This window comes from Spodoptera frugiperda, chromosome 30 (genome assembly GCF_023101765.2).
Source record: "Spodoptera frugiperda isolate SF20-4 chromosome 30, AGI-APGP_CSIRO_Sfru_2.0, whole genome shotgun sequence".
In the NCBI taxonomy this organism is placed as follows: Eukaryota; Metazoa; Arthropoda; class Insecta; order Lepidoptera; family Noctuidae; genus Spodoptera; species Spodoptera frugiperda.
In genome coordinates, this window is record NC_064241.1 from 1,411,516 (window position 1) to 1,424,416 (window position 12,901).

Consider the following 12,901-nt stretch of genomic DNA (forward strand, 5'->3'; position numbering starts at 1 on the left):
AGTCGGTGATAAAGGTATCGGTTGTATCATTTTTAAATATTATTCGTTTAGCATATTCATTACAATTATTATTTAAAATTTATTTCAGTATTCTTATTAGTATTCAAATCAGTGTATTGACCGTAAAATGTGCAACAAATTAAAATTATTTTACGCATTTATTTGCCTTATTGATGGTAAATTCAAACTCATTCATTAACAGAACAAATTATTGACCAAAATTACTAAATTAACATAGCATTAAAACCGCTAAATATGCATTATTCTAGGTGAATTTCGCAATAAATTGGTCAAATTACAACTGACAGATTTCGTGTGCAATTTGGAGCCGAGTCGTGCCAAAGCCTGGTACACAATAAGCATGATGTATATTCTCATTTCGTCAATCAATTCCTCATTGGGGCGCGTATTGTGTTATAAAAGAAAACGAGTGTCGTTTTAGGCTGAACGTCGGGAGGAAAACTGGGGTATGTACGAAACAAAACGGGCCATAGGGTTATTATCGCCGCGAGACTGGGAAATAAGAGGCAGTGATAAAGGGTTGGATTTATGAACACGTGCCGCATAGGCGACGAGGAGGAATGGCTCTCTCCTAAGGAAAAAATGTACAAACCGTTGCTCGGGACACAAGAATAAAGCATGTGAAAATTGCTCGGATTTCCCTTCATAGAGAGTGAAGTGAATGGCAGATTGTTTTTTTAGGGTTGACGCGAAGAAATGGGAAGCAGCTGCTACTAAAATTAACTGTTGGAATTGCCTGGGGTTTATTTTGTATGAAATAATAACATATTTCTTTTTTTTTGAGCCAGTTGTTCTCGTGTTGACAGCGGGGTATCTCGAATAGTGACTGAGAAGGTTTATTTTCTTTTTATGTTTATGTTCAGTGCTCGCATATGGAAGATAGGGCTGCTTTCAATATTTTGACTTTACATTAGAGGATGTTGTTTAAACTGTTTTATCGTGCGTAGGGAGAAATTCTATTTTATCCCTTTATACTAGTCAGTACAATTCTATTTTCTCGTACAAATTGAATGAAATAGGTAATGAAATTAGTGGTCCATTACGTTTATTTGACGGACGACTGACTATGATAATTGAGAATATAGAAGTAACTTTCTTCCACGCAAAATGCCCAAGAACGAACCATTGTTATTCGCATTTGCAAAGAAGCAACAATTTCCAACAACTTAGAAATACTTACGGCCAGCGAAAAACGGATTACTTTTCTACAATTTCAGTCTAAATAAACCGAACAATTAGCATCGAGCTTCGCAAATAAATAATGGACCGGCCTAAGCCTGTCTGATCTAACTTGAATAATTAATCACCAAATACCTTTTGTTTGGCTTCGGCGTCCTCGAAAATCGTGAACAATTTTTTTTGTCAAGCCTTCAAAGTATAGCCTTTGAAAGTCAGTCATTTCGATCCTTAATTAAAATTAATAATGTTTGATATAAAATATATTTATTTATATTATTAAAACCATTCAACGGTATTGCTGTGTTTGTCAAACTTTATGAATAGAAACTGTCTGAAACAAAACAGAGTTGTATCGCCATTTGCTATAGGAATATAGACGTTATTTACTTATGTTTCCCTTTTGAATTAATTAAGATTCCTAGTTACCTAATCTTTTATTTTAATGGAATGGTTGTAAGGGACAGAAATATAGTGTTGAGTCCATACTCCGCGACGATTGGCGCGGTGGCTTGGCAACCAGCTGTCAAGTAACGTGTAGAGAGTTCGATTCTCGCTCGAAGCAACTCTTTATGCGATCCACAAATTGTTGCTTCGAGTCTGGGTGTGATGTGTATGTGAAATTGTATGTTTATAAACGCAGCCACGACAGGAAAAAATCCAAGTGTCGCTTAAAAAAAAAAGAACATAGCGGTGAGACAATCCTTTGTTCCCTTCTTTGAAATTGGACATAGAAATAAATTGAGGTATATTTTAATTCAATCACCTATAGAGATAGTACTAAAGTTTCAAGTATTTTATAAGATGTTATTGAAGGCTGAAGTCGTTTGTAAACTTTCAGTTGTTGAGTAAATTAGAGTGGGTACTCTTTCACTTCTTTTATTAGTTTCTTTATTACTCTGCGTAGCCAAAAACCATTAAGTTAAACAATGAAATTACTTAAAGATAACTTGGACATTTTATATTTCACAGCATTAACTCTTCGACTTTATCTAAAGGCTACTGAAATGGGTATTATAAGTACTGACATTTCTAACTAGTTTTTTCCAGCGGTTTTGCCTACGTTTCCGTGGGATAATATATCGCCGAGTTAGTTTATACCCTGTCTGTATACCATATTTCATCAAAATCCGTTCAGTAATTTCAGAATGATTGGCGGAGAAAAATCCAAACAAACAAACTTTCACATTTATATACTTTGGTTTTTAATACATGATCTGAGGCGATGATTGATGATCTGTTGATCTGAATTCTACATTATTGTGTAAAATTAATTGTCATACCCCGTCATCATCCTTATTATCAAGAAAACTCACACAGTATACAAGTCTAAACTATACCCCATTTCAATAACAGAGACAGATAAACCTTATGTGTCTTATTTAAAAACTAGCTACTTCCGCGGTTTCACCCGCTCTGCGTGGCTCCTATTGGTCATAGCGTGATGTTTTATAGCCCAAAGCCTTCCTCGATAAATGCACTACTCAGCACAAAAAGAATTATTCGAATCGGATCAGTAGTTCCGAAGATTAGCGCGTTCAAACAAAGAAACAAACAAACTCTTCAGCTTTATAATATTAGTATAGATAGTATAGATTAATAATCAAATCCTATTCTAAAAACTACTCTATCATTTAGTACATCGAGGCAGCGGTCAGGCAACAAAGCGATGCCGGTCCAACGCCTCTGAATAATGTTCTATAATACATTATTATTGCTATCTTTCCTTTGTTAGCCTATTTAGATTAAACTGTTTCATTGAATTTTCTAATTATATTATGTGTATTATTAACCGATTTCAAAAACAAGGAGGTTCTTAGTTTTACATGTATGTATGTAACAACGAAAAAACAGAACGAGTCTAATATTGACTGCACGGTTGGTGCTGTGGCTGGGCAACTGGCTACCGTGCTGCCGTGCCGACTCTTTGTGTGATCCACAAATTGTTGTTTCGGGTCTGGTTGTCATGTGCATGTAAAATTTTGTATTGGTAAAAGCACCCAAGAAACAGAAAAAAATCTTAGATTTTGATGCGGTTTTCAGAAAAACGTTTGTTACACTGAAGACCAGATTTTAGTATATTAACTGACATCAAAAAGAAAGTGGTTGAAGTTGGTTTCTTTAAACGTAGATCACTGAAAATTATTAGAACTGGTAACTTCTTTGTGTGGGAATATAAGCTGTCAAATAATGGTTGAATATTAAGTACCTATCAAGTAATATGTTCACTCCAAAACTTACTTTTAACCTACTAACGATAAGAGTAACCGCCAAACACAATTACATAGAACACAGTCCTTTACACTTAACCACTTTCTTTAGTTTCAAACAAGTCTTTCCTTAAGTACTAAAAGCTTAGTTTGTCTAAATCAAATGAATTTGAAACGTGTTACTTAGTGTATAAGTTTGAGTTTCCCTGAAGTCGAACTTATTCACTTATGACGTTTGAGTATTAAGATCTAGGTGTATGAGATTGAAACAATATGAGGAGTATAATGGGAGAGAGAATGTTTGTGGCTGTTCAAATGAATTAGGATTTAGTTAAATGAAATATTATATGTTTATATTTCTCGTAGTATGTGCTTATATGTTTATTGTTATATGTCCTGTTAAATTTTCCACTTGACTTCGATCGCGCATGGAACCTGTATGCCTATCTAAATACACATCAATTTAGTGTGTGTGCCTAGTACCTATCAGTCGTAAGTACTCTTAATAATAGGCAGTATTAGCAAGAAAAACTTACTATCATTTACAAGCAGATGATCAGTACATAAAAAGTAACAATTTAGAAAAATCCTAAAACAGTAGCACCGCGACAATCGCCGCGTCCTGTGTCGCGGTGCTGTTGCAAATGCAAATGCTGCTTATGAATATGAGCCTCTAGCATGGCTTGAAACTAGTCGAGTTCCTCGTCAAACAATTACGTGAGTAAGCCGATAATATAATAATTAAATCTGGAGATTTTTTTTATCTAAAAATCTAATCATTGTTTATACCTAGTTTGTTCCTTTTATCGCAAGAACAAGTAAAACTTCAACAAATATCAATTAAGCCACCACATCATAATAATATTCCTCAAATATCCCTGACCTAGAAACATAAGATACAAACAAACATAAAACAAAAACCACATTTACTTCATCAAACTACAAGCAATACATTGTTGAGCTCGCCTTTTCACCAAACTTTTACGGCCAACCATTATTCATAAAGTCAACGAGTAAAAAATAATTCCGTCTCATAAACAAAAGGGCCCATTGTTAATACTTTAAAAGAATAACTCGAGTCGAGCACAACAGAACGGGCGGATTACAAAATTATTTAACCGCGAACGTTTCAGAGATTTTAACAGCGACTCAACACGTTTCCCTTCCGCTAAAGTGAGCCAGTATATTAACCAAATTCCACACCATAAAATACATTGTTTCAACAGCTCAACAGGTAAAAATAATTGCTGAGAAGTTTTGTGCGACGACAAGAGTTATGGCTGGTAAGACCGTTAGGTTTGATATTCAACATTTTTCTTACGTCGGCGTACTAGGTGCTTGCTGCCTAAAGATTCGCATATTTTCCGCGGAGTTTTTACATTAGACGTAATAAATCTGTTTTGTGGAATGAAGTTCAGAGCTGTGTACTGTGCGCGATGCTAATGCGAGTTTGATGCGAAGTATGCTTACAACTTTTTTTATAGATTACACAACTAGATGATGGGTGTTTTATACGTGATGCTGAAACTTGTGACTGTGTGTATTAGTATAAACTGGAATATTTCTTTTAATTTTTAGTCCTAACAAAAACTATGGCATGATTGAATTATGAAAGTAAATTAGGATAGGGTATACCATTCCTATGCCTTCTAGGCCTTTGTTCAGCAGTGGACGTTGGCTCGGCTAATGTTGATGATGATGATACGTTTCTATTCTTATAACAATTTTGACGAAGACTCGACAAATGTCTCACATAAATATCAAATCTAAAATCCACAGTTGAATACCCAACGAACATAAGTAATCGTTCACAAAATTTTAAATGTAAAATTATTCCACCATCTCCGCAGAACGCAAGAAATAAGCTGGAATACACGCAATATTTTCCTATCACTTCCAAATCATTTGACGTTCGCATCGAACTTGGCACTGGCCCCAAACATTTAGAAATCCTTTCCAAGTCCGTTGCTATATCGCTATTCTCTATGTACATCTCATACTTTACTCATAGTCTAAGAGCTGCTGGACCTACCAAATAAAGTACGACTCTAAATTTTGTAGGATAATGATTTATAACACGCTAATCCCAATCTAGCCTACATGGTACATTCAAAGTGTACTTAACCAGTATACCTAGCTTCACTGACGTACAAACTGACAGACTATGTATTTATTGATGTTTTAAAAGTCCCTGATAATTGCTTAATTGCCATAAATGCTCTTGACATTTCTTGACTTGAATGTACTGACCATTGAATGTGCGGAAAGATCACACATTTTTTTTTTTAATGATGATGATGTGCTGAACTGATGACTCTGCTGAACTGATGGTCATGATTATTGGTCTTAACGTGTTATAAATCACCATCCTACAAATTTCTAGCCGTACAGGACAAACTTTATTTAAAGAGTTCAGAGGCTCTCAGACTATTACATGCATTTACATGACATGAGCACTCGTCTGACAGTTTTGAGAAGACAAATCGTGTATGAGTTTCCATGAAACGTGTATAAGGGAATTCATTGCTCTGACTTACGTATGAGAGTTAGCTTAAAAGCCCGTTTAGAATCTTTATTGCTGGATTTAATATGTGGAACAGTTTATGCGTGAAGGTGATGGATGGAGTAGCTTATGTAGAGGTAATGTGCGTGAGGTTTCTTTTTTATCTACTAGGGTAGCATATTTTTGAAGTGTTTTATTGGTTGTTTGTGATTTTGTTTGTGTGTGTGTGTGTGTGTGGTTCATAATTTTTATTGTATGTTATTATTGGCTATGTTTAAACATTCAAATGAATAAGATTTTTTTTGAGAATATCATCAAATGACCTCTTCGCCTTGGTGAGAGAGACTGTCAGACTTTTACTAACTAAAAACCACCCCGTTCCTACTCCTGCTCCTGCGGAGCCCCAGTAAACCCGCTAGGCAGTTCGCAGCTCCGGGTGAACTCAATAAGCTAGTTATGATTTTTACAATGAATCGTAGTTATAGGCTATACACCTACAAAGGTTTCGTTACTTTGTTTGTGCTGTTAAAATCTAAACTAATTTATTTATTTCGCCTCAGAATGTCACTAACAAAAGCTACGCCTCAAAAGACCAATCCACACTCGCAAACATTATACATTCTCAAGCAAATATAACTATTTCAAACGCAAATTCACTTTTTTTTTCGTCAAAAAATGTCTGAATTATTTGCGACCTTTCGTTCGAACTTGACATGATTTCAGATATTATTGACATAGGGCCTCTTTGTGATGTCTCAGCTGAACTTAATAACACTTTTATGTCAATAGTTGGCTCCGAAATTATGTCTGCTTTGACGCCGAATAAATCTATATACTTTTTATATTAGGAATGCGAAAGTGCGTGTCTGTTTATTTGTCCGTCTTTCACGGCAAAGCGGAGCAATGAATTGTCGTATTTTTTTAAATAAATATAGTTGAAGGGGTGGAAAGTAACATTAACTCTTTGTAGTATCTTTCTAAGTCTCCATTTCCCTAAAATATGGGGGGAACTTGGGGGGGGAGGTGTATGGACTCCTCCGCAATTTTCAAAGTAGAAATCTACAAGTTGTCGGCTATTAGTGACTAACAAAAAATCGTGCATCATGCATTTCTGTATATCAGCCCCCAACTTCTTAAAAAGCACGTGTGAAGCCGCGGTAGGAAAGCTAGTACGAACATATTTATATCGCGATGGAATCAAAGAAAATTCTGGTAATTTTCGCGCAGGTATTGCGTATAACGTTGGATCATTTGCCCGTTGAGGTGTTATGAACTATATTACAGTTAAGCCTACAAAAATATGTAATAATAATGCTGGCATGTTTCATAACTTCATATCAGAAGATCATGTTTAGGCTGTGTAAGTTGAATATATATTTTGTTGGTGGGAACTGAAAATATTTTCAATTGAATTTGAAAGCTGTTGCGGTGGTTAGAAGGTTTTATTTAGCTTGACCTGTTTGTTTGTTTGGGTTAATTTACTAATTGGCATTAACAAAATCTTACAATAACATTATAAATGCGAATGTTTCTGAGTATGTTTGTTACTCAATCATGTCAAAATGGCTGAAGCGATCGGAATGAAATTTGAAACAGGGGTAGATTATGATCTGGAATAAAACATAAGCTACTTTTTATTCCACGGGAAAGCGGGTGAAGCCGTATACTCAAACTAGTATTTTCATAATCAATATTACTTGTTTTATTTTTCATGCTACTATTTGAAACTTCAAAGCTTAACGTAGCAGCAAATACATGTAAATTGGTTACCCAAATATTGTCAGACAATAAATATTTTCATCCCAAAAAGACAGTAGAATGAGCACAATAATATGATAATAAAATTCTGATGATCTGCGACATTTTTATGATCAAATTGCATTATAAATTTAATGTCGATCGGCAAGCGAGACGTCTTTTGCGTCCAATTTTTATGATACGTACTATACGATAAGTATTTGTTTTATTCGATCATTTTTACTTCCAAAATAGCTCCGATATTTTATTCGTAGCCGACATTTATGTCTGAATAGAACTATCTTGGTATAAATTCTTATTGTTCTCGTTTTAATGTGGCTTTTAGTTTTAATTTCTTAATTTTTAAGATAGGTGTTTATGCATTTTTTGAAAAGTTATAGATATAGAGTTCCATTGTTCCATTGTCCCTGCCTACTTTCACGAAAGACAGGCGTTAGGTTACGTATGTATGTATGTAATATATATAAAGGGTGTCCCAACAAGAACGCAAGATTTAAATTTTAAATAAAACGCAGATATTTTAAAAAAATCGTGAAAGCTTTATAATATTGTAAAGTAGAGAGGATGAGGTTATCTATGGAACAATACATCGGGCAGATGGCTGCCGCTGGTTTGCTGAAACATACGTGATCTTTTAATGAAATTTTCAATGATCGTTTTGCATAAATGATGCGGTATTTCATTAATACAGCGTCCAATTTCCTTCTAAGGCTTGAGTCGTCGTCGGCTTACTCGCATAAACCATCGACTTTAAGAAACCCCAAAGAAAAAAGTCTAATGTTGATAAATCACATGATTAAGGCGGCCAATTCTGGTCTCCAAAACGTGAAATAACACGACCGGGACATGACTGATGCAGCAATTTAATTGTTTCTCTGGCTGTATGACATGTGGCGCTATCTTGTTGAAACCACATGACCTCCAAATCCATTTTTTTATTCGAGGTACGAAACAACTGGTTAGCATTTTACGATACCGAACACTATGATTGACTGTTTGCGCTTGACCTGCCTCATTTTCAATCGTGTAGCGCTCCATTTTTACTAACCTCGTACCTTATACTAACAAACAATAACACTTGTTCAAATGTCAAACAATGACCCTTCGAATGCCGCCAAATTTAAATCTTGCGTTCTTGTTGGGACACCCGTTATAATAGGTTTTTTGAATATAGAAAATATTTTTTTTAAAGATCACAATGCATATGCGTACCCCACATCTTCTAATCGAATCGAATCGTAGGTGCTTTAACTATATGACGTATCAGTGGATCTAAAGAGGCTAGGAAAGGGACTACGTGTCCCACATCAACCGCTTGCTCAACCTCTGCACTAATCATGAAACCAAATTCTAATGCATCAAATTAAGTACTTACATCAACATTAATCCCAGCGAAGGGAAATATCTTCGTAGTAGGATTCTCCGTGGGAGAGTAGCGGTAGAACTCGTGGCGCCCTCTGTACCACTTCACGGAGTATAGTGGCGCGTCCGTCAACTCGTACAGACACGCTAGAGTCGTGTCGTTCCCTCTCTGCACCACTGGAGGGGATATCCGAAGATCTGTTGCTCGAAGACCTCCTACAGCTGGGAAAGAAAAGATGCTGTTAAAATAATGTTCGTTTTCTTTGGTATTTTTAGTAGGTTAATAGTTTGGTGATAAATGGGCACGCTTAGAATTTTGCTTTTACGTAAAAACATTATAGAAACTCTTTGTCAAATATAGTTGTCATAAATTCGTCGCCAACATTTATTATTTGACGTTCACCCTTTTGCAATGTGGGCGACCAATTGATATTCTCGTAATTTTTTTATATAATTTATAATATTAATTATTTTGAGATGATCACAAATATGACCTTGAATCAAGTGCATTTCGATTAACCTCGTTACAAAATTTCTTGTGATCGACTAAGAGCTACTAATCTTAGTCCAACCACAAGAAAGCTAAGGCTTAGTTAATTAGGAGCACTTGCTATTGTCATTAGCCATTCGCCAACATGTGGAACAGTAATTGAATATGCGTCAACTAACATGTTCGGATATACGTGAGTTCGTCGAAAATCCTGGATCAAGTTCTATTCGGTACCCGTCAGCCAGACACGTGCCGAATTGCTTCGACAAAGCCCACAAGGTCAGTTTTACTTTGGTTATTTTTTTTTATATTTCCAAAAATGTATTTACTGTCAAAGTCATAACGTTCAAATCAACTTATTACATATAAAAAGGCTCAATTAATATAGTGATTGAATAACCAAAATAAAAGACTGGGTAATTTAAAGTGCTTTTCCTACAAACTATAAAACAGTATTCACATGAGGAGTATTTGTTTATTCTTCTGGGAAAGTCAAAATCAAAACATTTATTTCAATTCATCCTTAATTAGGCACTTTTGGAACGTCAAATTGAATTGACCATCAGTCTGACTGACAGTGAAGCTTGGTGCTCGTTTCAAAGTATAGTTTGGACTATCATCAAAAATATTCTCAACCTGTAAAAGGTTTAGCTGCTTCATGACTGTCATTACACTGTTACGAAATAAGCCCTACTTAAAAAATAATGATTAAAAAAAAGTGATCCACGAAATTATTTTTCCATACTTCAATAACTTTCCACATCACCGTAATTGGCTTTTCATACGGGTAATATATTATGGCTGCATTGTTATCTAATTTCATATCCTTAGCATAACGCTCAGCGCTAAACATGAGCTCTCCCCGAGGGCTCTAGCTACTAGTGTATTGTTATTTAACCCAGTTGGCAGGTAGATTGATGATGCACTGTGGTGTAGTATAAAATGTTGAATTATAATTGATATTGTTTTGTTATATTTAGTTAGTCTGTTTTGAAATTTTACTCGTGCTCTGTTTTCGTTAGCATAGTATACAAAAAGCTAACCGAATTTAAATTTTAAAACTCCATATTATTTCGCAAATAAAGACCCTGTATCATACCGCAAGAGATAATAACTCCTTAAAGTGTTTTTTCACTAGAAATGTCCTTTTACATGTATGCGTGGTAAACATAGCTTAGTACTGGTGTAAACGGACTCATCTAAGCAATGGATGGCTCCCTACTATCGATACATCGCATACTCGAGCTGCACATCTTCCTTATGCAACTACAGCTTAGCTAGCTTAGTATCAGTGGAAACGGTCACATAGTTTCACAGCTTAGCTATTACATTTTCGTAAAATACATACTACATAGCACATATAGTGGAAAAGCACAATTACTAGATACTTTTTTGAATTCCTCGTTTAAGTATTGAAGCACATTTAGCAATGCCGTGTAGTTAAATTACTAGCACTAACCAAAATAAACAGAAATTCCAATTGGATCCCATGGTCAAATTTGGAGGTGCAACCAAATAACGTCCGTAAGTAAAATTTAGAAGCACCAAAGTCCCTTGAGAAAAGTAAAACATTTAAGCCAACATCAAAACCAAATAGCTACTTATCCATCATCTGCAGTCGTAAGCCAACTTTTACGAGAGCATAATTCTTCTGAAGCAACCTGCCAATGATGTTTGGTCAGCCGTCAAAGAAAAACAAAGGATATCAGCTATTTGTCTTCCGGCTCAAGTTTTAAGAGCTCACGGGAAGAAAATCAATGGTGTTTGTGTTAGTAAACTTGCAGAAGAACTTAGATGACCCAACTAAGAAGAATCCGGTTGAAGTATTTTCGGAAGTTTTGAACTTGTTCCTCAGAAATAAAGGAATTTTGTTCTATAGAAAGTAATAACTGCGTTGCAGGATGTTCTAGTTGAGACTGTTTGACTTATGAGCGTGAACTTATTGCTTTTTCTTCATATTTAGTTCGTCACTTGTAGATTTGCCTATTACTCTCTTCTTTAGATTTTAGTCCTTTGGAAGGGACATGATTTATCATTACTACCAGATATTTTTATTATACATATAACAGAAAAAAGAGCCAATAATCAAAGTAATTTATTTTCAATTTAATCCACTTTTCAACAATTCACATGTATCATTTACCGAACACAAATCCAATGTCTGTGCTATTACTGAGAAAAAAATTAAAATAGCGGATTGCCTTTCATATAAAATATCTAAATATAAGAGAAATTACATTGTGGTAATTTCTCTTATATTCTAATCTTATTTGCACTAACCTTCTTGGTATAAGAGTCCATTTCTAAGTCAAATACAAAATTATTTATTTCAAATAGACCAGGAAGGCACTTTTGAATGTCAAAGCAAATATAACAAAATTAAAAATGTCTATCGGTCAGTCTTCTAGTGAAGCAATATGCTCGTTCACGGGTTACTAATTTTTAGTTAGACTTACAATGCAATTCTTGGTTCTTTACAAGAGATTCAAATGCTTCAACTATGTGAGAACAATAATAATATTCAGTCAAAGAAATAGAAAAATAAAATAACCTTGAGGACAAGAAAATAACCTTGAGGACTTCTCAATACTAAGTCGGGTATGATTTCCTTCTTATCTCCAAACTACTCACTAGAGCTAAAAACAAAAAAGGGAACAATCGTAAGATGACCTACCGTCATTCAATTTCCCAAATTCTCACCATTTTACCCTTCCTGGGGTCACAGGTGTGTCGCTACCCCTTCCATTTTACTACCAACCCCTTTTGTGTTTCACATCACATTTTTATGATTCCACCTTTGTAGCCCATTGTCTGTTACGGTCAAAAGAGTTTTAATAATACGCGTTCTGTATTTTTTTTTTTGAGATGTAAAGCTAGGAAGAATTTGTGATATCTACACGAGTGTTGGGATTGGAGATTCTCGTCATTCGTTGGTTAGGGACTGATGTTATGTAATTGTTTTTTTTTATGTGGTTTGTTTGTATTGTGAAGCTTGTTTTTTATTTTATTTTGAAGTATTATGGCTGTTATGATAGACAAAATGGTTGACTGTTTTTCAAATAGTTTGAATAAACTGAGATTGTCTGCATATTTCAACGGATGAATGATGAATTTGCAACTTCATAATTTTTTACTTGCACTATACGAGTAGAATGTACGTAAGTCGACATTTTCAGCAATTTAAAAAAGTCTTCGTTCTTATACTGAGTTTTTACATAATATGCCTAACGTGAAGCAAAAAAAAAGTACCTACTACACCTTAAAATTATGAGTAATATTTAGGTTTGAGCTTCAAATATGTACGACACACACCCCAGTTAACATAAAACATGTAAATATACAAAAATATATTCCATCAAAATATCCCAGATACCTTGACAT

At 34.8% G+C, this 12,901-nt stretch overlaps 1 protein-coding gene and 1 long non-coding RNA gene across 4 annotated transcripts in view; one reads left to right on the forward strand and one right to left on the reverse strand.

Annotated features, from left to right (window-relative positions):
- Window positions 1-12,901, forward strand: part of LOC126912830 (uncharacterized) — a 481,090-nt gene that overhangs the window by 184,901 nt on the left and 283,288 nt on the right. The window lies entirely within an intron of this gene.
- LOC118269946 (uncharacterized) overlaps window positions 1-12,901 on the reverse strand; it is a 102,076-nt gene that overhangs the window by 8,739 nt on the left and 80,436 nt on the right. For both annotated transcript variants that reach the window (XM_035585343.2, XM_035585344.2), the window contains one exon: window positions 9,044-9,252. In XM_035585343.2, coding sequence (XP_035441236.2) covers window positions 9,044-9,252 — 209 coding nt within the window. The remainder of the gene's footprint in view (window positions 1-9,043; window positions 9,253-12,901) is intronic.